The sequence below is a fragment of the Chanos chanos genome, chromosome 9 (genome assembly GCF_902362185.1).
Source record: "Chanos chanos chromosome 9, fChaCha1.1, whole genome shotgun sequence".
Taxonomy (NCBI): Eukaryota; Metazoa; Chordata; class Actinopteri; order Gonorynchiformes; family Chanidae; genus Chanos; species Chanos chanos.
This window is the reverse complement of record NC_044503.1, coordinates 18,037,685-18,061,759: the sequence shown is the minus strand read 5'-3', so window position 1 is coordinate 18,061,759 and position 24,075 is coordinate 18,037,685. Positions and strand designations below refer to the sequence as shown.

The 24,075-nt window shown below is 40.0% G+C and overlaps 2 protein-coding genes across 8 annotated transcripts in view; both read left to right on the top strand.

Moving 5' to 3' along the window:
* tp73 (tumor protein p73) overlaps window positions 1-9,198 on the top strand; it is a 56,387-nt gene extending 47,189 nt beyond the window's left edge. Inside the window, exons 8-14 of one of the 4 annotated variants that reach the window (XM_030783522.1) lie at window positions 3,624-3,766; window positions 4,183-4,271; window positions 4,692-4,816; window positions 5,051-5,187; window positions 6,273-6,426; window positions 7,798-7,891; window positions 8,866-9,198. In XM_030783522.1, coding sequence (XP_030639382.1) covers window positions 3,624-3,766; window positions 4,183-4,271; window positions 4,692-4,816; window positions 5,051-5,187; window positions 6,273-6,426; window positions 7,798-7,891; window positions 8,866-9,198 — 1,075 coding nt within the window. The remainder of the gene's footprint in view (window positions 1-3,623; window positions 3,767-4,182; window positions 4,272-4,691; window positions 4,817-5,050; window positions 5,188-6,272; window positions 6,427-7,797; window positions 7,892-8,865) is intronic. The other 3 variants (XM_030783523.1, XM_030783525.1, XM_030783524.1) reach the window with 3 other exon arrangements.
* Window positions 9,199-13,808: 4,610 nt separating this feature from the next.
* rer1 (retention in endoplasmic reticulum sorting receptor 1) lies at window positions 13,809-21,675 on the top strand. Of its 4 annotated transcripts, none has more exons than XM_030783988.1 (8): window positions 13,809-13,869; window positions 15,704-15,789; window positions 16,021-16,125; window positions 17,234-17,333; window positions 17,743-17,821; window positions 19,740-19,875; window positions 20,225-20,279; window positions 21,561-21,675. In XM_030783988.1, the coding sequence occupies exons 2-8, from the start codon at window positions 15,709-15,711 to the stop codon at window positions 21,569-21,571; spliced, it is 567 nt and encodes a 188-aa protein (XP_030639848.1). In that variant the 5' UTR covers window positions 13,809-13,869; window positions 15,704-15,708; the 3' UTR covers window positions 21,572-21,675. The 4 variants fall into 4 exon arrangements, with proteins under 4 accessions (XP_030639848.1, XP_030639844.1, XP_030639845.1 ...); XM_030783984.1 differs by having other exon boundaries at window positions 20,225-20,355; XM_030783985.1 differs by having other exon boundaries at window positions 13,820-13,858; window positions 20,225-20,355.
* Window positions 21,676-24,075: the final 2,400 nt, after the last annotated feature.

The window sequence follows — 24,075 nt, the reverse complement described above, 5'->3', positions numbered from 1 at the left end:
AAATTATTGTATGCATCATGCCTTGCAGGCTGTCTCACTCAACAGATGTCAATCAGACGTTTCCTCTTCCCCACTTGGGTCTCTCCTTTGGCCACAATCTCAGTCAACAAACATTCTCTTTTAGGGCTATTGGTGAAAAACTGTTGATTTCATCTTGTCAAGACTATTTCAGATTATGGGAAGGAAACGGGAGAGAGAAATTACAAGGATAAGGCAGTGTCCACTGCAGTGCAAATAGACTGCCTTTGGTGCATCTTCCTTAATAATAGCATGGACTTCAACAGTGGCACTGCTCATGTTACTTGCACCATCATAGCGTTGATCTCTGCAACTGGATATGTCAATGCAGAGGTTGCTCACAATTTTCTTGATGGCATTGGCTATATGTTTCCCAGCTATCCTTGCCAATGTGCATAATTCCACTCCTCTCTGATTTTCTGATTTTTGTCAACAAATCGTATGCACAGTGGCATGAGCTCAGTGTTGTTTGAGGTCACTTCATCACCTAGAATTGAGTAAATTTTAGCATCTTTGATCTCTTCAATGAGGCCAGCCTGTATAATTTTCTTTCTGATTACATCAGTCATCTCATTCTGTGTCTGCAGTGAGAGGTAGGTGGCTTTTTCTCAACTCTGGTTTCTCCAGGTGTTGTTTCAGAATGTCATCATAGTTTGCAAGTAATGTTATGAGAGCAAGGAAGTTGCCTGGGTTTCCACCTTCACTGTAGCCTCTCAGACCAATACTCGGGCAGCCTCATTAGAGTATTGCCTCAGTGAAATCTGTGTCTTTTGACTGAGTCAGCTGTGGTTGGGCTGTGGTCAGCGGGTCGTCATCATCAGGACCTGAACCAAACAGGTTACTAAAGAGGAATACTGTTCATTGAAATGTAGGCCTGCTTAGTCGTTGAAATTCTAATAACACGATCTCACATCTTTGAGCTTACCAAGTTGACTCTGTGATTCATAAGAGGCTTCAGAGTTTCCTGGCTGGTCCACAAAATCTGATTCTTCAGCATCTATAAATATTACTAAAGGTTCAAATTGTTTATTGTACTGCATGTTGGTTTTAAAATAACCAGAGTTCCCTAATGTTGTCATGTATTACATTAACAGGTGAAGCCAACTGATAGAAAGGGTGACAAGCTGGTCATGCCTAGGCAGGGGCGACGGCAGGATTATGTTTCATAGTACGCACAAGAACCCCCCACCCCGTTGTAGGCTACCTTTAGTCTATGTTCCAACACATGCACATACGACTACTCAGTGAGCCAGTGACCAAGCAAGAGAGAGAGATTGATTCAGGTTTTTTTGCACGTTACCGATACAACACCACCACAAAACTGATTACCCTGCCGCATGCATCTCAAAGACCAGCTAACAGGCCTGAAAATCAACAGCGGCCAGCTAAATAATAAGCTATCATATACTATATTATTATATACTATAGGCTTATTGAATCCAGCCCAGAGACACATGCAAAAGTCAGAAAAGCAAACAGACTCCCTCAGAATCTTCACGATAGCAGTTATGTTTGGGTTTCTCAAAACCTGGCAGATGTCACTAATGGCAGGTGTGTGCATATTGTGCTGACTCCATAGATCAAGCTCCACATCTGCAGTGTCAACATTGGGCATCAATGCACCATACTCCTACTTTATCTCCTGCCATAAACTGCCCATCAAAAGTGGCAATTTGTTAGGTAGAACGTACTGGGCTTTAAGACGTGGCAATGCAATGCATGCTCTGTCCCTCACCCCTGTGATCAAGTCGACGAATGGCAGGAAAATGTTTCTTTTCCAGTATTCCTGTGGGTTTGCAGCAGGTGTGTTAGATGTCCCTTTGAGTTCATCTGCCTTAACACAACAATCTTGAGTCTCAAGTCATCTTGAGAGGCTGAGGTACCACATACCGTGAATATTTGCTGCTGTGAGAAAACATCCGAGTCTTCTGTGCTTGGACAGCAGTCGCTGATGGGGCTACCTGCTGCAATGGTAGATTCCGCCCAGCTGACCTCATCACTTTGCAAAGCAGGAGGATCATGTAGCTGGCTGCTAGCTTCCATGGCCCTAACGTTTGCAGACTCAGTGCTGGTGCTGCTCACTGCAGAATCTTCATTGCTGAGAATACATCGTTTTTTATTTTGAAATGCCTGGAAAGTGTTTAATTGTTTTCTTTTGCTCATTTTAAAACTAATTATTTGACTACTAACACAAACTAAATACCGCTAAATCCATTATTGCCAACATAAGGATTAAGCGCCAGAAATGTTGATCACACAATGACCTATAGCCAGGGACCTTAACACCAATTATATACCATTTATTACTCGGCTTTGTTGAATACTCAAATCTGATTGGTCAATTACAGCATTCTATGGTATGTTATTTCTGAATAGCAGACCACTCCTATGGAGCTGTTTTCTTTTTAGCGGAAGCAATAAAATCATTTTTCACTCAATATTTTGGGTCAAAGTATTGATTTCTTTAATTAGTGGATGTATAATAAGCAGGATAACGTACAGTGAGCCAGTCATAGCAGCTCATGCGAGGCGGCTCGCTTCGCATCAGGGTCCTGCATCACCCTGTCACGGTTTATTTCACTATAATAATGGCTCACTGTACATTATCCCTTACTAATACAACAGTTAGTTCTCACTAGCTGCAACCGAGTAATTTGATTGGATAAGAGGCATTCCATGAATGCCGATATTGAGTATAACAGCACTCCCTCTCCTGTGATATTACTTTGTTGTAGGCCTTCAGATGTATTAACATCATAACATTGTGAGTGGACAAGGTGGACGCAGCCAAAAAATGCTTCCCATTCTCAAGCACATTATTCGATAAAAAAGAATCCAAAGACATGATCTGCTGTTGTCACAATTTTATTTCAAGATAGACTGTTAAAAAAATGAAGAAAATCGTAAAAAAAAATGTACGCATGGTGTGTACAGGATTACAGCTGCCGGCACCACTGTGCCTAGAAATTCTTTTTAATTAATAGCCTAATCTCTGGCATGGGGCCAAACTTTCAGGGTTACCGACCTATCGTGAACAGAAGGGTTGATGTAGAGATGTGGACTTTCACATGGTGTGGGGGGAGGGGGTTGGAAAACCCACCTGACCTCCCTCTGGCTATGGCCTTGAGTGGTGACCCAGTCTCCTAACTGTTTGAGTTTAATGGTTTGACAATTTAGCACATGATCTGGTAACTTAAAATGGTCAAAATCCTTTTTTAGTGTGTTCAAGGGGTTTTAAAAAAATGATTAGAATGTAACAACATTGTGCAGTGGTTCATTAGCTGTGAAAGATTAGCCCTGATCAGAGCGTATCAAACACAGCCATGCTAATAGTCCCACCACTGCTACTGCTTAATTCTCAACTCAAGACACCAAGGAACCAACAATTTTGGTCACTGTTAATAATTAGTATAATATACTATTAATATACTAATAATATAATATACTAATTAGTATAAAATAATTAGTTAATCGTGTATGACTAGCTATTTTAGCTATTTACCAGTTAATTGTGAACAAACACTCAGTTATGGGTAGGTTGTACTGTTATAGGATATTAAGTTATAGGTTTGATAATGAGACTGAATTTCTTTGTGTGGACGTAGTGGTCAGGTTCTGGGTCGGAGGTCGTTTGAAGGTCGGATATGCGCGTGTCCTGGTCGAGACCGTAAAGCTGATGAGGATCATCACAGAGAACAACAGGCGCTCAATGAGAGTGTGGCCAAAAACAGCAACGCCAACAAACGCAGTGAGTCCCACTTCACTTAGGTGTGTGTGTATGTGTGAGTGGTCCTTTTTTAGCCTTCAGTGTCTCGACCTGTTGTCTATGCTAGCTCTTTTTAGGCTGTGGTGAGCCGATCTCATCTCAGATTCTGTAAGATTGGTTGAAGAGATTCTAAAACTGAAGTGACGTTTCACATTAACATTTAAAATACCTTGGCCTTAAATGCCATTCAAAGCGTACAGAACTGCAGTGGTAGTGCACTGTTTGAAAACAGTCCATGCTAAAAGAAGGAATCTTGTACCTCTGATTTAACAGTAATTCAGGGCTACAGACAACTTTGAGCTGGGGGTAAGATGTCTAATATTTTGGTTTGGTCACCATGTCGTGTTTTTGCTTAGGCAAAACATTAATCCTCTATTTGATTTTTTTTTTTTTTTCAGACTTCAAGCAGACCCCACCCAACATCCCAGGCCCTTCCGTAAACATAAAGAAACGGAGACATGGGGAGGACGAGCTGTATTATGTCCCAGTATGTCATAAGAGCTATCTGATCATGTGCTAAAGTCAACACCATAAAGAGACACCTACAGAGCCTGTTATTTAAGGAGAAATATTACATATCAGTCTTACATCATACCTCATAGCCTGGAATATGTTTACCTTTCTCTGGACCCTTTTCTACCAGCTTCCTTTGCTGAAAACAGAGATCATTGATGATTCATTTGTACAAAGCATTAAAAATACTCAATATAAATAACATAAACTCATAGAACAAATTAATGCTTAGTACAGTCAGGAGATGTCTGTGCCATTTAACTGAAAATGATCTAGAGACAATGAGGAATTGATAGAACTGCAGAACTGCATTGTAGAACTGCATATTTTATGTGACTTTTTGCCTTGCCGGAATTTGTGTGATGTTTTAGAAGGATGATGTTATGTTGTGTAGGTGCGTGGAAGGGAGAACTTTGACATCTTGATGAAGATTAAAGACAGTCTGGAGCTAGTGGAACTGGTACCTCAGCAAATAGTGGAGTCTTACAGACAGCAGCAGCAGCAACTGCTCCAGAGGCAGTGAGTCCCACACCAACACTCACATACACACTCTCACACAAAGCTTGTCTGCTTTTCTATTCTTATTCAAATTCTTAAGGTCTAAAACTGAATGAGACAAATGAAAGTCAAGAAGTACTAAAGGACTAAAGGAACAGCAATATAATAATGATAATAATAATAAGTGTGTGTGTGTGTGGGAGAAGAAATCCCTTAGCACTCCTCATGTCTGTGTATCTGTGTCTGTGTCTGCAGGAGTCAGGTTACCTCTCCGTCAGCCTACAGTAATCCTCTCAGTAACATGAATAAGATCCACGGTGGTGTGGGTAAGCTGCCGTCAGTGAACCAGCTGGTGCCTCACCAGAGTCAGCAGAGTGCCGGGCCCTCAGCTGGTAAGACTCCTATATCAACCGCACCACTGTAACCTTTAGCCTGTCATTTAGCTCTGTGGCAATGACACGGCCTGGACAGCTCAGTTTGTCAGGGACAGTCTGACCCCATCTGGAATGTTAGGGCTTTGATAGTTTAGTGTGACTGGTAGGGCTGTCAGAGTTGACACACTAACAGCTTTTATTAGAATAAAATGTGAGACACTATTTGTATCACCTAGCTGGTTATTCCTGACATTATTACTGTTGTAAGTGCAGCACTTCATTAAGCCAGCCCATAGACTGTAGCAGTGTGGGGTTTTTGTAACAGCTGTAACACCAGCCCATAGACCGTAGCAGTGTGGGGTTTTTGTAACAGCTGTAACACCAGTCCATAGACCGTAGCAGTGTGGGGTTTTTGTAACAGCTGTAACACCAGTCCATAGACCGTAGCAGTGTGGGGTTTTTGTAACAGCTGTAACACCAGTCCATAGACCGTAGCAGTGTGGGGTTTTGTGCAATAGCTGTAGTTGTTTCCCATGTTTTACTGCTGAAGCTTCTCATAACTGTGCTTTCTCATAGTGCAGTCACATTAAGTGTTTAGTAATGTGACCCATGAACTTGTCCTGATATAACAGGGAAAAAAGACACACTGCTTAAATAAATATTTCATTTCACAAAAATGTCAAATGGCTTTTTTTTGGATAAAATCAAGAGTTTTCATTCATATTGCTTGTCAGATTGTCATTTGGTTGTCAGATTGTCCTTTGGTTGAGGTGAAACTTTGGGGTTATTCTGTTAAGTAGGATTTCTCAATTAGCTGGATAACTTCAGTCAGGACAGTTAACTAGGACTGTTAGTTTTTCTCCCTTTGAACAGTTTTCACTTTGGTCACATTGTGTGGTTAACAGAAAGTCCTTCCTGCTGGTGTGTCAAGTGGGAGATTAACTTTGGCCTGAGAAAATTCTGCCAGAGCAGACTGCAGAGTTAACCATTATCAATCAGAGCAAAGCATGCAGTTCACTAAATTACTAATCATTTAACTCTCCTACTAACTTTATATGTGAATCATTGTTATCATTTGCATTGTTATGTAATTATACATGCAGTGATGTTTTTTATAATGTCAGGTCCAAACATGCTGAGCGGTCACCATATGCAGACAAACGGGGACCTGAACGGGACTCATCCAGCCCAGTCTATGGTGTCTGCATCCCACTGCACGCCTCCCCCTCCATACAACCCCGACCCCAGCCTGGTCAGGTACTTCACCCTGCAGTAGCACCACGCTCTCTGTTTCTGAGTCTGTACACACTGATGAGTGCTCCCTTTGGGTAAGCCAGCCCTGTGGCCACTCCTATTTATTCAACTGTTCCCTTCCCAAGAGCAGGGATGGGAAAACCTTTTGGAAATGACATCTACCACATCTTATAGCCATGTTAATTTCCCTCTCCATGTCATTTAGATCGTCTTCATAATGTTATGGTATACCTTTGGCACATAAGAAAAACATGTTGCATTCATACACACACACACAAACATACATATAGACAATCACACACACATACACAATCACACACACGTACAGCGAGGGAGAGAGAAAGAGAGTGAGAGGAAGTATTGTGGGGTAAGTCAGTCAGTAAAAAAGCACAGGGACATACAGTGACCTCTGACCTTATTTTAAAGAGCAGTTCAGTCCTTTTAAAGGAAATCCTCTAGTCTACAGTGGTAGACTCATACACACATCTAACTGTCTAAAACATTATGTTACCAAGCAATTCACTGTAATATGATCATTCACTGTGTCCAGAATCTGCTTCAGATATAATGTGTTTAACATGATGAGATTTTCTCTGTGTTATCAGTTTAACGGCGTAAACGTTTATTTTCTCACATGAGAGTAGATATCTTAGCTATTGCCTGGTGCATAATATACATGTTTTCATAATTTATTCGAAGTTCTAAATTTTGTAGGTGTTTCTTAAAGGCAATAATTGAGAAGCTGTAAAAACTGATGAACGTAGAGTTTATATGTTTTCCTCTTTTCTTTTGTGTTCATTTAACTGTTGTTCTGCTGGCAGTTTTCACGTTGTTGTCGTTTGCTGCTCTTTGCTAAAGCTAACATTAATTTCCTTATGTGTTACATGGTAAAAGACAGAATCGCTTTAAATTGATTTAGGCAGTGCCTCATGTTTTGTATAATGATCAAATAAACACAAGTCTGACATTGTATGTAGCAAAAATATTTCTACTTATGAATTTATAATAAAATGTTTAATTCAATGAAAAAGGCTTTATGAATCATTAATACAATACAATCTGCATGCATTTCATTTCATTTTAAAATACCCTGCCAAATTGTCTCAAATATATGTATTTTTTTTAGCATTTTTTCTAATGTAATTATATCTAATATGAATGACACTGTCTGAAATGACTAGTAAAGCAGCACTGTTGGTCAGGTTTTGGTTTATTTTTATTGTTTTTAGTTACTCTAAATCCAGTTGATTCTGCATCTGAAGTGACAGTGCTATGTATTGGTGTAGTGTATATGTGCTGTGTGTTGGTGTCGTGAATATGTGCTTTGTAGGTCCTAGTGGTTAGTGGTTAGTGATTGCTTTTTTCTCTGAACAGTTTCCTAACCAGCCTGGGCTGCCAAAACTGCATCGACTACTTTACTTCCCAAGGCCTACAGAGTGTCTACCACCTCCAGACCCTCTCTATGGAGGTAAAGTTTCTGTCTCATTCACCTAGAGGACACTTCCTACACACAGGCTTAGAGTAATGACAAAGATGCTGTTATCAAATCCTCCGGTCTGACATTTCCACGCTGACCAAACAATTACAAACAAGCTTCATTATGATTAGAAGCAGTTGTTAGTTTGTGAACTAAGCTTACATTAAACATTACATTAAAGTGAACGTTGATTTGATTTAACTGCGAGTAGAGAATGGAGAATCAGTCAGTTAACTGTGAGTAGAGAATAGAGGAGGCAGTCAGTTAACTGTGAGTAGAGAATGGAGGGGGCAATCAGTTAACTGTGAGTAGAGAATGGAGGGGCAGTCAGTTAACTGTGAGTAGAGAATGGAGGGGGCAGTCAGTTAACTGTGAGTAGAGAAATGGAGGGGGCAGTCAGTTAACTGTGAGTAGAGAATGGAGGGGCAGTCAGTTAACTGTGAGTAGAGAATGGAGGGGGCAGTCAGTTAACTGTGAGTAGAGAATGGAGGGAGCAGTCAGTTAACTGTGAGTAGAGAATGGAGGGGGCAGTCAGTTAACTGTGAGTAGAGAATGGAGGGGCAGTCAGTTAACTGTGAGTAGAAAATGGAGGGGGCAGTCAGTTAACTGTGAGTAGAGAATGGAGGAAGCAGTCAGTTAACTGTGAGTAGAGAATGGAGGGGCAGTCAGTTAACTGTGAGTAGAGAATGGAGGAAGCAGTCAGTTAACTGTGAGTAGAGAATGGAGGAAGCAGTCAGTTAACTGTGAGTAGAGAATGGAGGAAGCAGTCAGTTAACTGTGAGTAGAGAATGGAGGAAGCAGTCAGTTAACTGTGAGTAGAGAATGGAGGAAGCAGTCAGTTAACTGTGAGCAGAGAATGGAGGGGCAGTCAGTTAACTGTGAGTAGAGAATGGAGGGGGCAGTCAGTTAACTGTGAGTAGAGAATAGAGGGGGCAGTCAGTTAACTGTGTTGTTTCTTGACGAAGGATCTTGGTGCTCTGAAGATTCCTGAGCAGTTCAGGCTGGCCATCTGGAGGGGTCTGCAGGACATGAAACAGGGCCATGACTATGGCCAGCAGCTCATCCGCTCCAGCAGTAACATGGCCACCATGGCCATTGGTCCCAGCGGAGAATTGCAGCGCCAGCGCGTCATGGAGGCGGTCCACTTCCGCGTCCGCCACACCATCACCATCCCCAACCGCGGCGGGCCCGCGGGAGCTGACGACTGGGCGGACTTCGGCTTTGATATGCCAGACTGCAAAACGACGCGCAGGCAGAACTCCATCAAGGAAGAGTTCACGGAGAGTGATGTTCACTAGGCTAGATCTGCCCAGGACAGGGACAGTAGCATCAGTGTTTTTAATTTTTTTATCATTTGTTTTAATTAATGTGCATTGTTGTTGTTTTTTTTGTTTGTTTGGTTCTTTGTTTTTTACTTTAATAATTATTAGTATTATTTCCTTATCCTGCACCAAGGACACTAATGGACCAGAGAAAACTGAGGCAAACGTTATTATTATTTTTCTGAAATCTTAGAAGCACTTCCATGTTTGATTCAGTTGTGTTTATGACCAGAGCCATGAGATTCATGGATGAAACATTCACCCAGAATATTCTGTCAGACTAGAGGAATATGTAGGTTCATCAGTGTTTGAGTTAGACCTTCAAGATTTCGCACTTTCATAAAATGAAAAAAATTTGACAATTATTCATCACTCTGCTCTGCTCTGCTATCTTTGCACTCAATTCAGAATATGGTTTTATTTTTCAAATTTTGGCATTCATGTTTAGATTACATGAAATCTGAGTCCTTTGGTGGACCAGGTTAAGTGTTAAAACCTCATGTGTCGTTTCTGAAAGCTGTCTGAGTCTGTGCTTAGACCTCATTCCGTTTCCTGAGATGAAGACCTGTTGTTATTACTGTATTTTGGCTTTGGTCTGGTGTATATGATGAACTTAATGTGTTGAGCTGTACTGTTCTCTCATCCCCCAATGGATTCCATCGTGTTTACAGGCGCAGCTATTATAACGGCAGCGTGTGGCCAACAAATGTATATTATACACATGGACAGGATGAGCAGAACAGTTGGAAACGTGACATGTCATGGCACTGCATTGTTTTTGAACATATCTACCTGAATCGGTCCCGTACATTTCATTTTTCACACACCTCATCTGGTAAACCTGCAGCTCCAAATCAATGTCTTTATGTGACAGTAATATTTAAAGCACTAAATCTACCACATGGCATCTTTAGCTTTTGAGTGGGTTAAAGAAAAACCTTGTCATATGTAAGAAAAGCCATATGATTGTCTAATCATAGCTTTTTGCGTTGATTTAGGAGGGGAAAAATCACAATCATTTTCATTTCTCTTTGACATTTGAAAATGGTGTTTTACTTCAAAACACATGAAAACTGTATCTCTAACTGTTTCCCAACCCGACACATTATGCTTGTACACCAAATGTATGTAGGGATATATTAGATTATGCAAAATGTGTTTCAGTTTATAAATGAATTTCATCCAAATATCAGGTTTACAGATGTTCTTTTGATCAGTAGTTCTGGCCTCGCAGGACGAGGTCTCATTTCTCCTGTATTGCACATGCTCTTTTTTTTTTATTTATGGTAATCGCCATCTTTTTTCATTCAGAACCTGTCCTATGTATCCAGCATGTACTTTATGGTTTCTTTGATCCTTAAACTATAGGGAAATATAAATGTAACATCAGACAGTTTTGTCTTGTGCTTTCTACCAGCACGTATCTGATTTCTGTGGTGATTACGGCACCCCTTGTACTGCAGCTGTAGTTTCACACCTGATAATAGAGGCCTATTAACCTCTCAAAAGTTTTTAATAGGATGTCAGTGGTTAAGCTGAAAATGCAAACATATGACATTACATGTGTCAGAATTCAAATGAAGTGAAGATTTACAGTCAGTGGCCAGTTTAGTAGGTGTGTCCATGTAGCAACGGGTCAGACTAGCCTTTGCCTCCAGAACCACCTCGGTTTTTCAAGGCTTAGACTCTTGAGGATGCAGAAATGTCCTACGGGGAGGGTGGTCCATACTGACATAACACAGATGCAGTGAACCGACCCACTGTGTCACTCTGTCTCATTCCAGAGATGCTCTATGGGGTTACAGTGTAGGGACATGACAGTAAACTGAATTTGCTGTCATGTCCCTGAGACACTATGTGCTTTGTGTCATGGTTCAATGTTCTCCTGGCAGTGTCCATGTGATTAAGGGAAAACTGTAGTCCTGCTCAGTGTGCACCAATGTTCAGAAATACTGTAGTGTACCAATGCTACTCAGTGCTCAGTCAGTTTCAAGGCACCTGTGAGTACCCAGAGGTCATTCCCCAGACCACAACCTGCCTGTTCCACTGACACCAGTCAGGGCGGCCCTATGGCCTCAGCAGGATGAGACTATGGCCACACCAGGTCTTGTTTTCTGTGAGAAAGACAGGTGAGTCGTGTTCTGGAGATGCTATGTCTGATATGCCAAAAATGGAGCATGCCATGCAAAAGCAACCATACCATGCAAAAATTCACTTAGGTCACTCATTTTACCCACTCTAACATATGACTGGAACCAAACTGGAATCTCAATGGAGGATACATAATAAACTGGCCACTGAGTGTAAGTCATGGAAACTGTTTCATAGTTCCAGCACAGGGAGCCATTTGGATTGTATACCTTTGTTTCCTCTGATTGTATTAATTCAACGTATATTAATCTCATTAACAGAACTGACATATTTTTTGCTACAGCCCTGCAATAATATCTCTAATAAGGGCTTGATTGTTCTTAAACAAGTTGAATCAGTTGTGTTAGTGCTTGTTTAGAGCAGAATTCTACTGTAACATGGATATGCAGAACTGGATTGAAGAAACTGAATGTGTCCACAGCTTCAGTTACACCAGATGACTGACTAAACCAAGTGCATCATTGTGGAGTCAGAAAAGTAATGTGTATTCCTGTGAATCAGGATTATAAAAATACTGACGAGCGGTTTTCCTGTGTTCAGCTGTTGGGTTGTACTCGGGTCCCCTTAATCAGTGGGAATCATTTTTCATTTTCCTTAAAGCAAGACCAATGGGGAAGTGCGGATATTTATGTAGACTCAAGGTATACTTGTCTACAAAATGTCCATCATCCCAAATTCATGTCACATTCAAAATCTATTTATGATTTTTAGATATAATGGCACCGTTTATGGTAAATCAGTTCATTTTCCCAAAGGAAAGTTTCAAAATTAGTAGTGATGGCCAGACTTGCTGGTTCACATATTAAAGCATGTGACTTTAATATAAACAAGCATAATACTCAACAGGATTATAATCAGTATTATATCTTTTTATGTCTAAACAGATTGTAATTATGTTTTAAAGAGTCAAGTGTTTTCATAAACTGTTGTAATATTGTTCCTTTTATGATTTATATCAACGGAAAAATATGTCCATGTTTTACTTTATGTGCAGTGTTTTCATTTTGCACTTGTATATCATGAATATAAATGTGTGCATGACTGAAAGAACTCTTGAAATATTCTTTACCTTACATGGATTTATTCAGCTCACAGTAACATTTCTTATTCAGCTCACATTAGTATTTGTGATTCAGCCCACAGCACTGTCTGTTATTCAGCTCACAGTAACATTTGTCATTCAGATCACTGTAAAATTTGTTATTCAGCTCACAGAAACATTTTTTATGCAGCTCACAATAACATTTGTCATTCAGCTCACAGTAGTATTTGTTAAATAGTATAGGTTTGATGCAACATTTACTTAAGCCTTGGAAAATGTGATACTCCAGTATACCCTGTCAGCCACTAAGCTTTTCAGTGTCAGTTTAATGGGTTAACAGGTAACTGTAGTGAAGGGATTTAATGCACTCCATAGGCCACTCATGTTTGCAAATCTCTCTGTAATGTGAACATGAATACAACATTCTGCAGATCAACCTAATTTACATAATAAATGTAGTCTGCTTTAGTCTTCGAATTTAGGAAAAGCTTTATCTTCCACAAGTTCAGTGGCCCGAAACATACAGCCAAGCCAAAACAAACTGGCTTAAGATGAAAAAAGTCAATGCCATGGAGTGGCCCAGTCCAAGCTTGGCTCTTGGTCCAGCATAGAATCTATGACAGGAGTTTAAAATTGCTGTTTATCTGTTCATTTACAATTCTAATCCAACCTCAGGAAGCCAGTGCAATTTTTTGAAGTCAAACAGACAAAATTTTCAGTCTCCTGATATACAAAACTGCAAGAGTCTTATCATTAAATAATGTTATAGACCAATAGGACTGTGCATTACAGATCTCTCCTTTCTCTAACTTTTCTGATTCACTTCATCAGCTGCTTATCAAACCCTGGAGCCTGTGAGAGGAGGATCAGGAAAAATTGTCTAGATGGACGTTGTCTGAGATGTGATCTCTACCAAAGGTAACTTTGATGAAGTTGGTCTTAAGTTAACTTAACTGAATGCTTGTGCCTTACATTAATTTTTTATTTTATGTTTATAATTATGTAGCAGGATCTGTGAAACTTTGTTGCCTGTGTGTGTGTGTTCTGCATTATCTACATATATGACTCAGATATAACCCTGCCGTGGTTATGATCAATCAGTTGGCACGTTAAAGACAGTACAGCCACGGGGTCCATGGATCCCCCTGCTGAAAGATGCATTAGTCAATGAGACTGAATTACATATGAATACACAGTCTGCTATTTTATCCGAGTCATCACTGTGATTTGGTACAGTTGAATGAACCGATTCCATTTATCCCAAGGCTGCAGACTTCATAACCAACACTACAAAATGGTATCACATCGATCTCGATGCGCTCTGAACTCCACTGACTGAGTCTAGTAAAATGCAATGAGCACTTGCGGAAGTACTGACGTGGTCACAGCTGGGCAATACGAGAGGTGGGTCGGTAGCCGATAGTGACACAGCGGCATCACCGGGTAAGAGAAAGGTACTGTCCTTCGTTTGAAACTTAGTTTTATTGCTTTCCTCGTTATAATTACACGTTAAATGTGTTTTGTGTATGTGGAAAATAATAAATACAAGAGCAGATTGATTTTCCTGAGGTATCAAATGGGAAGGGGTTTTCGGGTATGCTAACAAGGTTCGCTTGTGAACGACAGTTGTCTCAGTACGTCCGGAAGTGAGTTGTCCTGTCCACATGATTGTTGGTTGTTGTAGTTCTCTTGTACGTGATAGCCCACGGTTTTAAAACGGATCTCAAAAATGCGAACTACATTTATAATGTTTCCCTTTGAATATATTGCGCCTTTGACTCTCCTTTAGAATAATGTTAGTACAGTACAGTGGCTTCATTGTATCCTGTTTGGACATTAGTCGGTTCTGATAAACTCCAAATACAAGCTGAGTCTGTTTCCTTGAAGTGGTCGTCATTAGCTAACCAAGCTAGGGTATAGTTATCCTAGCTATCCCTAACAAGTTAGCCCATTTGGACAAGATTGACAGCCTATTAACTGGTCAGGGGCTTCGCTCGAAAGAAAAACCAAACATAGCTAAGGTAATAGCATCCGGCATCGTTTTAAATCTCATTTAAACGTGGTTTGTAGTTGCTCTCAAACCTAATTACCTGGTTAATTTTGTTTGGTAGTTAAGCTAACAAATGTTCGTGAATGTAAGCTATTCCAGTCGTCTATCGTTGCGCTAAATATGGATCATTAACAACATTATATTAAACACCGACCGCGCTACAACTGTATCGCCATATTACTCTTAGTTACTTATGCCTCGTTACCTACAACAATTTCAGTCAGTTCAGATATCGCAAGTTTGCTCTTGATAAAACCGTTCTTGGTTGATACCTTTTCATCCTGTGAAATCTATCAAATTCATTGACTGCTATATCATCACTTTTGAAATTTTACAGGTTGTCCAGCTGGCTGGCTGTATTACAGTTTCGGCTGAAATTGTCTTGAGGTCCCAGGCTAACATTAGTTGAGCCTATTCCCGTTTAGCTAACAAGGTTGAATCAGTTTGCTAAGGAAAGGAACAGACAATCCTGGTGAGACGAAGTTAAGGGCGATTTGAACTTCGAACCTCGGCTGGAAGCTGTAATGCTGATCAAGATTAGCCTCTCATCCCCACTCGCTTCAGTCTACAGGCCTCAGGGGTCTTATCATTACGGTTATAAGCTTCAGTTATGACATGAACTCACCGATTAACCACTTAATTGTAGGGCGTTTGGTAATTGTTAGACAGATGAAAATCTTATGTGACGTAGTCTGTCACTTTCTTACGGTGCTTGTTGCCCCTCCAGCATCACAGTAAGCGTATAGTAAGCTATGACGACCTAAAAAAGCATAAACTAACGTGCTACGAGAATGTTGCGTGCCCACTGTGCTTGACTGTCTTAGAAACCGGATAACACGCATAGCAGCTACTTATTTTTGTCACCCTTTTCGTCACCCAGTTTTTCTTGTTACTTATATTGATGTATAAACATGAATGAATAAAAGGCATGTGTAAACTGTCGTTTCTCGTGTCTTATTATGACGATCATGTAACGTGTAGCGTAGTGATTTTAGGTTTGAGGACTGTAGGTAGCCCCAAAAAAAAAGTTTGGATTTCTCACCTTCAACTGGGAAAGATTTGCATGCTGTTTGTCATGTTTTACCCGCAGACTGTATTTGGACCGTGCGTTTTTGGTCATTTGTTTTATCGCAATGAGACAGAGTAGTACACTCAAAATCATGTCCGTTCTGTCTACTGATAATGAAAAAGAGCAGAGCAGAGAACGTTTGTTTTTGACTTTTGTTTGATGTCCACAGGCAGAATGTCAGAAGGAGACAGTGCTGGTGAGTCCATCCATGGGAAACCATCAGCAATTTCAAGTTTTTTCACACGTCTTGGACAGGTAAGGTCATGCCCTCTGTGTGCTAAAGGGTAGTCAGAGAGCAGTGCAGGGATCTGTAATGTTTTAGAATACTCTCTAAAATCAGTCATTTGTTTTAATAGGCAGTACACTTCATTTAGTGGCTCAGCGTTGCTTGTTATCAGTGATTGTTTTTTTTTTTTTAGGTTTTATCATGCGTATTAAGTGAACAATCCAGCTGCAGCCGTGTAACTGTGTGTTTCTGTCTCTCAGATCTATCAGTCGTGGTTAGACAGGTCTACGCCGTTTTCTGCAGTGCGATGGACAGTCACTCTTCTCCTAACAGCCATCTATATGATTCGTGTGTATATACTCCAGGTACAGGCAGCCCTCCTCTTCTCTCCCCTGACAGATTTCACTGGTTTGGCTCAGCTTTGTCAGTACCCCTCACACTCTGTCAGTCATTTAGTTGTTCTCTACGTGGTACTGAAGTGACTGCATGAGAACAGCTGACAGACTGCAGTTCTGTAAGCCCACTCGACTCAGTCAGTGAGGAAAGTGTCATCGGTTTGGTCTCTCTTCCTCTCATACTTCAAACTCCTTACGTGAGAATAGAATATTCCTCCATTCCACAGAAAAACCCACCCAGGAGGTCCCTGTATACAGGGGTTGTGAGTTTGAATTCCAGTATTACCACAAAGAGGTTGTATGATGGTGAGAACAGGGAGTCAGATATTTGAATTCTGGCCGAAAGGGTAAATATAAAAAAATGCTAATAAGCTGCTGTGTCTGATGTGTAGCGATGTTTGAATGATTGTACTGTCACATACGGAATATGGTAATTAAAAATCTGCACGCGCACACCTTTTTTTAAAACACTTTTATTTATGCAGAAAGGTCTGTAGAGAACCGGCCTCTTTTGCATGGATACCTGATACTTCCTCTGTTTAACCTGATGACTGAAATGCAGAAAGCCAAATTGAGAGGAAAGCTTCTTTTGGACTCAGCAGTGTGTGCAGGGGTCCACACCCATGTAGTGCACTGGGGGCAGTGTTCATGAGTCACACAATAGCATCTCCAAATGCTCCAGAGTACCCGCACTCACCTCAGCTACAGCAGGCACTGTTTTTAATATATTTACTTAGACACTGACTCATAAGACAGCAAAGCTAGACAATTTTTGTTTGTCTGGTAGATTGAAGTACCTGACACAGTCCTGGCTTTGGCATTAGCAGTGTTTTCTCATGGTAATGCTAGGTCATTGTCACTCATCAGTCAAACTGGTTTCACACAGTTTGAATCAGAATACCCAACATTTGACATCTCTTTTATTTCTAACATATGGTAGTTATTGTTAACATTTGTGGGTATGTTTATTGTAGTATGCTGACTTTTTTAGTACTTCAAATAAGGTTATATGTTGTGAAGTCCTAGGTTTTTGTTTGACAGTATGTCTGTTCTCTGTGTGGTGTGAATATGTTGTCAGGGGTGGTATATTGTCACCTATGCTCTGGGAATCTACCATCTGAACCTGTTCATCGCCTTTCTCTCACCAAAAGTGGACCCTTCACTTCTCGACGATCCAGGTCAGTTCAGTCAAGACCACCCTCACTGATCAAAGAGTCTTGACTAAATTTAAAGTTATCGCATGCACTCTCATCACCTCACAGGCACTGTGCAGGTCTGGATTAGTTTCATGAACTAATGAAAGGAAATTAATGCTGGATATCTCAGTTTTTAAATACATACAGAGCCTTTAACTTTTAACCTATACAAAAAAGGTTTGACGTGGTCTGATTGTCATTTTAAAATAACTATGCAGGGTAATTCTCACTTTCTGATAGTGGTCTTAAACGGCTAATGGGTGAACTGAATATGGAGATGATTCTATGATTGGACCAAAAGACACAGTGTGAAAAAGGGTGTCAGAGCTTCCTTTTTGGCTAGGAAATTAAAGTTCTCTTCCCCCCCCCCCCCCCCCCATGTCGTGTGTAGATGAAGGCCCAGCTCTACCCACCAAACAGAATGAAGAGTTTCGGCCTTTCATCCGGAGGTTGCCAGAATTCAAATTTTGGTGAGACACTTTTACACATGTTGCGATTGACTGAATACCACATGTTTGTACACTCTGTACATTCACACCTCTCTTACTGTGAGAACACCAACCACAGTACATGAATGGAAGCCCATTAATATTATTTCCTTGTATATTTCTAGAGCACGTTCATATTTGTTGACAAATGGGCTTATTCTGACAGCTGCCTGCTTGCAGCATTAATTCAGTCAGCCGGTATTCATTAATGTCTGTTCATTCTTAACATTTTGATATTTGATAACTATCTTAGAGTTTGAATTGTCAACAAACCCAGTAACAGTATGTCAACAAACACAGTAACAGTCTATCAACAAGCACAGTAAACGCAGTAACAGTATGTCAACAAGCACAGTAAACACAGTAACAGTATGTCAACAAGCACAGTAAACACAGTAACAGTATGTCAACAAACACAGTAAACACAGTAACAGTATGTCAACAAGCACAGTAACAGTATGTCAACAAACACAGTAACAGTCTATCAACAAGCACAGTAAACACAGTAACAATATGTCAACAAGCACAGTAAACACAGTAACAGTATGTCAACAAGCACAGTAACAGTATGTCAACAAACACAGTAACAGTCTATCAACAAGCACAGTAAACACAGTAACAGTCTATCAACAAGCACAGTAAACACAGTAACAGTATGTCAACAAGCACAGTAAACACAGTAACAGTATGTCAACAAGCACAGTAAACACAGTAACAGTATGTCAACAAGCACAGTAACAGTATGTCAACAAGCACAGTAAACACAGTAACAGTATGTCAACAAGCACAGTAAACACAGTAACAGTATGTCAACAAGCACAGTAACAGTATGTCAACAAGCACAGTAAACACAGTAACAGTATGTCAACAAACACAGTAAACACAGTAACAGTATGTCAACAAGCACAGTAAACACAGTAACAGTATGTCAACAAGCACAGTAAACACAGTAACAGTATGTCAACAAGCACAGTAAACACAGTAACAGTATGTCAACAAACAGAGTAAACACAGTAACAGTCTATCAGCAAATACAGTACAAGTATGTCAACAAACAGAATGAACACTTCTCATAGTGATCATACCGTCACAGCAGCTCAGGGACGGCTAAGCTAAAGCTTTCCCCTTTGAGGTGAAAAATTAGGACCTGTTGCTTTTCAAATGTCTGAATGTCTATTGCTGTCACATCACCTAACTACCTGTAACTGTATTAACTCCATAAGAGCCAAGTTTCTCTTATCGATTTCACGTATGTTGTGAGTCATTACAGTCTAAATGTTGGACTCTACAAAAGAGTACTGACATCCGAAGCCATTCATTTTTCAGCAGTGGTTGTGTACATAACGATGATTCTGCCTGTCCATTTGGTGGAATCATTTGAAGCTCAGTGTGTTGATTGTATAGGTCATTTAGCAAGCAGACTCAGTGAAAGGATGACGACTGTGCTGTGTGTTGGCGTAATGTGGGCATGTCCACTGAAGCATGAAAGAATGTCCACCCATGACTCATTAGCTGTGCCCTCACACTGGACGTGTGACCATCAGACCTGAATACATATACCTTACATCAGCTCTTCCCCACCCAGCTGTACACTGTCACACAGGCACCAATCACTGAACCGATACACACAGATAGACATTTGAATCTGTGATTGACACACAAAGGAATTCATCACGGTGTCTTTCCACTCTCAGCCACTTCCCCTCATTAATTGATTTATTCTGTGTGTGTGTTTGTGTGGATTTGCTGCTCTTGCATTTATAGGTTTGAAGTGTGAGAGTTCTTAAACTACACCAACCCCATCCTCCAGCAAAACAAACCACTTTTTAAAGATGATTTCTGTTAACCAACCATAGAGTGTCATGTGGTTGTTCTTGATTTGTGTGTATATTTTTTCCAGGCATTCTGCGACGAAAGGCATCGTCATCGCTATGATTTGCACATTCTTCGAAGCCTTCAACGTCCCAGTCTTCTGGCCCATCCTGGTCATGTACTTCATCATGCTCTTCTGCATCACCATGAAGAGACAGATCAAGGTTTGGACATGACTCACACTTTGGTGTGTGTAGCGGGGAATGAGCTGTGGGCCTGTTGATTTGCTGGTAGTGGTGTGGTCTGCAGAGTGGTGTGAGATGGCTCTTTTCTGTCCAGGCTAATAAATGAGTGCTAGAGTTTTGTACCAGTCTTAGTTCCATTTTAACTCGAGAGGTAATGCCTCTCAAAAGGCACTTTTGTAGATTTACAGTATTTAAAAAAAAAAAAGTTTAGAAGAATTCTTTAAAAAAATGGTTAGAAGAACTGTTGTCTCTTTCAGTGTATATTATTGACTTTGTGTCCTTGAAAAACTATGCTAACTGGTTTTCTTTCTCCTCTGTCTTATTGCAGCACATGATTAAGTATAGATACCTCCCCTTCACACATGGCAAGAGGACATACAGAGGCAAGGAAGACACAGGGAAAACCTTTGCTAGTTAAACCCCCCCCCACCCTGACATTAAACTTATTCATGAGTCATGGTGCGTATTAGGGTTGTTGTTTTTTTTTCTTTTCTTCAGGTTTTTTTTTTTTTTTAAATCCTTTTTTTGGGGGGCAAAAGTTAAGAGTAGGAATGCATTTGGAAGCATGGTGACAGTGTTGGGTGTTAGTCCGTTGAATTTTCTTTGTTTTTTAAATGTATGGGTTTTTTTTGGAGGGGGACTGAGACACATTCGTCCTGCTTTTGAGAAGTGATGTGTATTAGGGGACCCTAACAGATTGTTGGGTTAGGGCTATATTTGCCTTGTTTGTAAACCCTGTTAGGTAAGTATGACCAAAATGATTGGAGTGCCACTGGTGCACATTATGTTTACGAAATAGACATCCCCCACCCCCAACCTCACCCCAGCTGTCTTCTACCCCACCCTCTCTGACAAACTCCTGCTGTCCACTTTATCTCCAGACCTCTCTGTACATGTCGTTAACTGCAGTAAATGGGAATACTGTTTCTATATCTGCTGTATATTTTTTTGATTACTGTTGGTGATTAAATGAAATTAGACATTTAATCACTAATGAAATAAAATCGCTATTGCTAATGAAAATGAAACTACTGTAGTTTCATATACAGAGTTCTCCCAGGAGTCTGTATGTGTTCTGCATCATTAACACTATCTCTCAGTGAAACAAACTCTCACATCTAAGCTCAGAAATGTGCAAATCTGACACAGTACACTGCAGGGAGAGTTTTGTGGAAATCTGACATAGTACACTGCAGAGAGAGTTTTGTGGAAATCTGACATAGTACACTGCAGAGAGAGTTTTGTGCAAATCTGACACAGTGCACTGCAGAGAGAGTTTTGTGGAAAGGAACACGCGACCGACAGGAAGGACTAATGAAATCTCACTTTGCCACATATGAAAGCAAATTCACCTCGGTTTCTCTCTTTAAATGAACCGAGGCATTCATTTTCTTGTTTCTTTGTTTGTTTTTTAAATCAGTATTTAAATTTGTACATACGTTTTCGCCAGTTAAATCCTTCCCAGCTGTTTGTAAGTCTCGTACATGAAAATATTTTACTTGCTTAAATCCATGTCACCTGAAGGCACAGTTTGACTGAGTTTTAAAACAATTTTCATTCTGCCAGATTGTACAGATTTACTCACTGACTTTACTCAATGTATGTTGTGATAGAGTTTAATCATTCCAAACAAAAACATTTTCTCTCTCTCTCTTTTTTTGCAGAGGAAACATAAGATCGTTGAGTGCTATAAATATAACAAATGGATGGAGAGGGTTGAAAGCGCGTTTTTGGTGGCTTTTTTATTTTTGTGCTGGGGCTCTTTTGGTAGCAGCTCATGTTTTTTTTTTTTTTGTTTTGTTTGGTTTTTTTTTGTTTTGTTTTGTTAGTTTTTTTTTTAATTCTTTTGGAAGCCTGAATGATATTTTGAAATCAGCACTGTAAGTAAGGAGCGAAACTTTTCCTGTAAAGTGCTTTATGTTTTGAGGATTTCTATATTTTAAAGTTTGAGATTGTTTTGAACATGTTTTTTTTTTTTCATTGGGCAAATTCTGTTTTCCAGTGTTAATGTCATCAAACAAGAGCAAATGAATTGAATACTGATTTGTAAACTTTCACCTAAAAGACATTGCATGTTATTGGGTTTCTTGTGCTGCTAATATAAGCAAAACAACCTAAACATCATTTTAATAAATCAAAGTGTAATTTTTTCCCCTCTATAGTCAGTGCCCCTTCACATGAGGGTTAGAGAATTCCTATTTGGTGTTGAGTTACACGCATTTGACAGAGCATTTTAAAATAAATTAAAGTGAATCATTCATATCTGTGTCTCGTGTGTGTGGTCTATTGTATTGTCCATGCTGGAAAGCTAAAGTTGTGTTGTTGCAAATAGCCCATTTGAATGAGGAGCAAGTTCACATGCCTCATTTACGTCATCTGAATACCCCACAGCTCTGATGCAACACACACACACACACACACAGACAGGTGGGATGTTGTTGGGTTCAGTGTAATGGAGGGGTTTGTACTTCAGGAGCCCGTAGCTATGTGTTGTCTGTATGTTGCAGGGGGAGCTGATTAGATCAAGGCCACTTACTTTTTAAGGCTTTCAGAGTTGTATGATTTCCTTTGCTTCTGTAGACTGTTCAGTCATGATCCAGTACCATTTCATGTACTTCAACAGGGAAATTCCTCTCAAACTTGGTCACTCGACATATCAAGTCACGACCCAAAATCTGAAACAGAAGTTTCCTTTTTTTCTTTATTCAAAACATTAGCCATTCTGTGAGTGTGTATTATAGGTTTGTGGCTTTCACAGACTGACAGCAAACAAAGGAGTGATCCCACTTCAGATGCTGTAATGTGGCTGTAAATCGGGAGAGCAAATCTTGGTTCTTTTTAACACTTTGGTTAGCCTCAGGTGCAAATGCTCATGGTCTGGGAATGGGCAAGTTTGATTTGAATAAATATTTGTAGTCTGGGAATACTCACAGTATCAGAATGGACAAAGGCTGATTTGAATGAATATTCGTAGTCTGGGAATACTCATAGTGTCGGAACAGACAAAGGCTGATTTGAATGAAAGGAAGTCAGCCAAAGACATCTGGGTCAAAGTTTGTTGATTCATGACTTCATAAACCATTTTTCAACATTCAGTAATATGTGTCTTTATTGCAAACATATGCAAAAATGATATTCATTCACACAGTGGAGATAGTTGATATTCTGGAGTATGTAAAGTGAATCATGTGAAATGTTCACTAACACCTGTGGACAGGACTAGTGCTGGGGCTGTCACCCTGTTTCACAGACAGATACACTGCATACACACCATATGTCTGCTAGTGTTGTTGTTGGTTATCCAAATCTTTTTTCATTAGATCAGCACGTGTACTGGCCGAGCTCAGTTTGGGTGACAATACAGAGCTGGGGGTCTTTTTGCACTGTGCTCCTGTGGCTACAGTGAAGCATTTCTTGCTAAAACAGATATTGTTTCTCTCTTCTGTAATGTAGTGTGTCTATGTCAGTGACTGAAAGAATTAGAGTGAGATGTTCTTTAAGAGTGATATCTGTATAATCTTTCATGGTGGGAAATGTTTAAAGATTTGTCCTGTAATGTTTTCAACTGACAAGTAATCTGTCCACACTTTAATAAAACACAGTAACACAGCAGAGACTCCAGGCAAAATAACTAATGACAAAATTAAAATAAACATAAACATCACTTTGTTAAAATAATGCTTTCCCTCAGTTTCCATCAGATTTCCCTCAGTTTCCATCACTTGTATGAAAGTCTCCATCAGAGAGACTTTCATACAAGCGATGAGAACAAGTACAGAATCTTCTTTATCCCAGAGTCTCAGTTTCAACTCTGTTGGGTGTTGATTAGCTGAACAGTTGTATTATAAGGGACTGTCTTTGGGAGAAAAGAAAAAAGAAAAGAAAAGAAAAGAAAAGAAAAGAAAAGAAAAGGAAAAATGAGAATTTCATGGATGGTAGACAGGTTGCCTTTCTCTATATCCAAATGGGTCATTCCGTCTCAAATCAGATAAAGTTGTTGCAGCTCCATCTCAGATTTTGTTCAAACCGTTGTCCATATCATGAATAGGGTCCCAAAACCAAGTCTGTAAAAATATTTCTGTTCACAATTCTATGTTTTCATATTTTTCAGCCCTTGGTATTATTTTGATTTATAGCCTCAAAACACCTTAACTGGTAAGCCATATTTGGGCATTAATA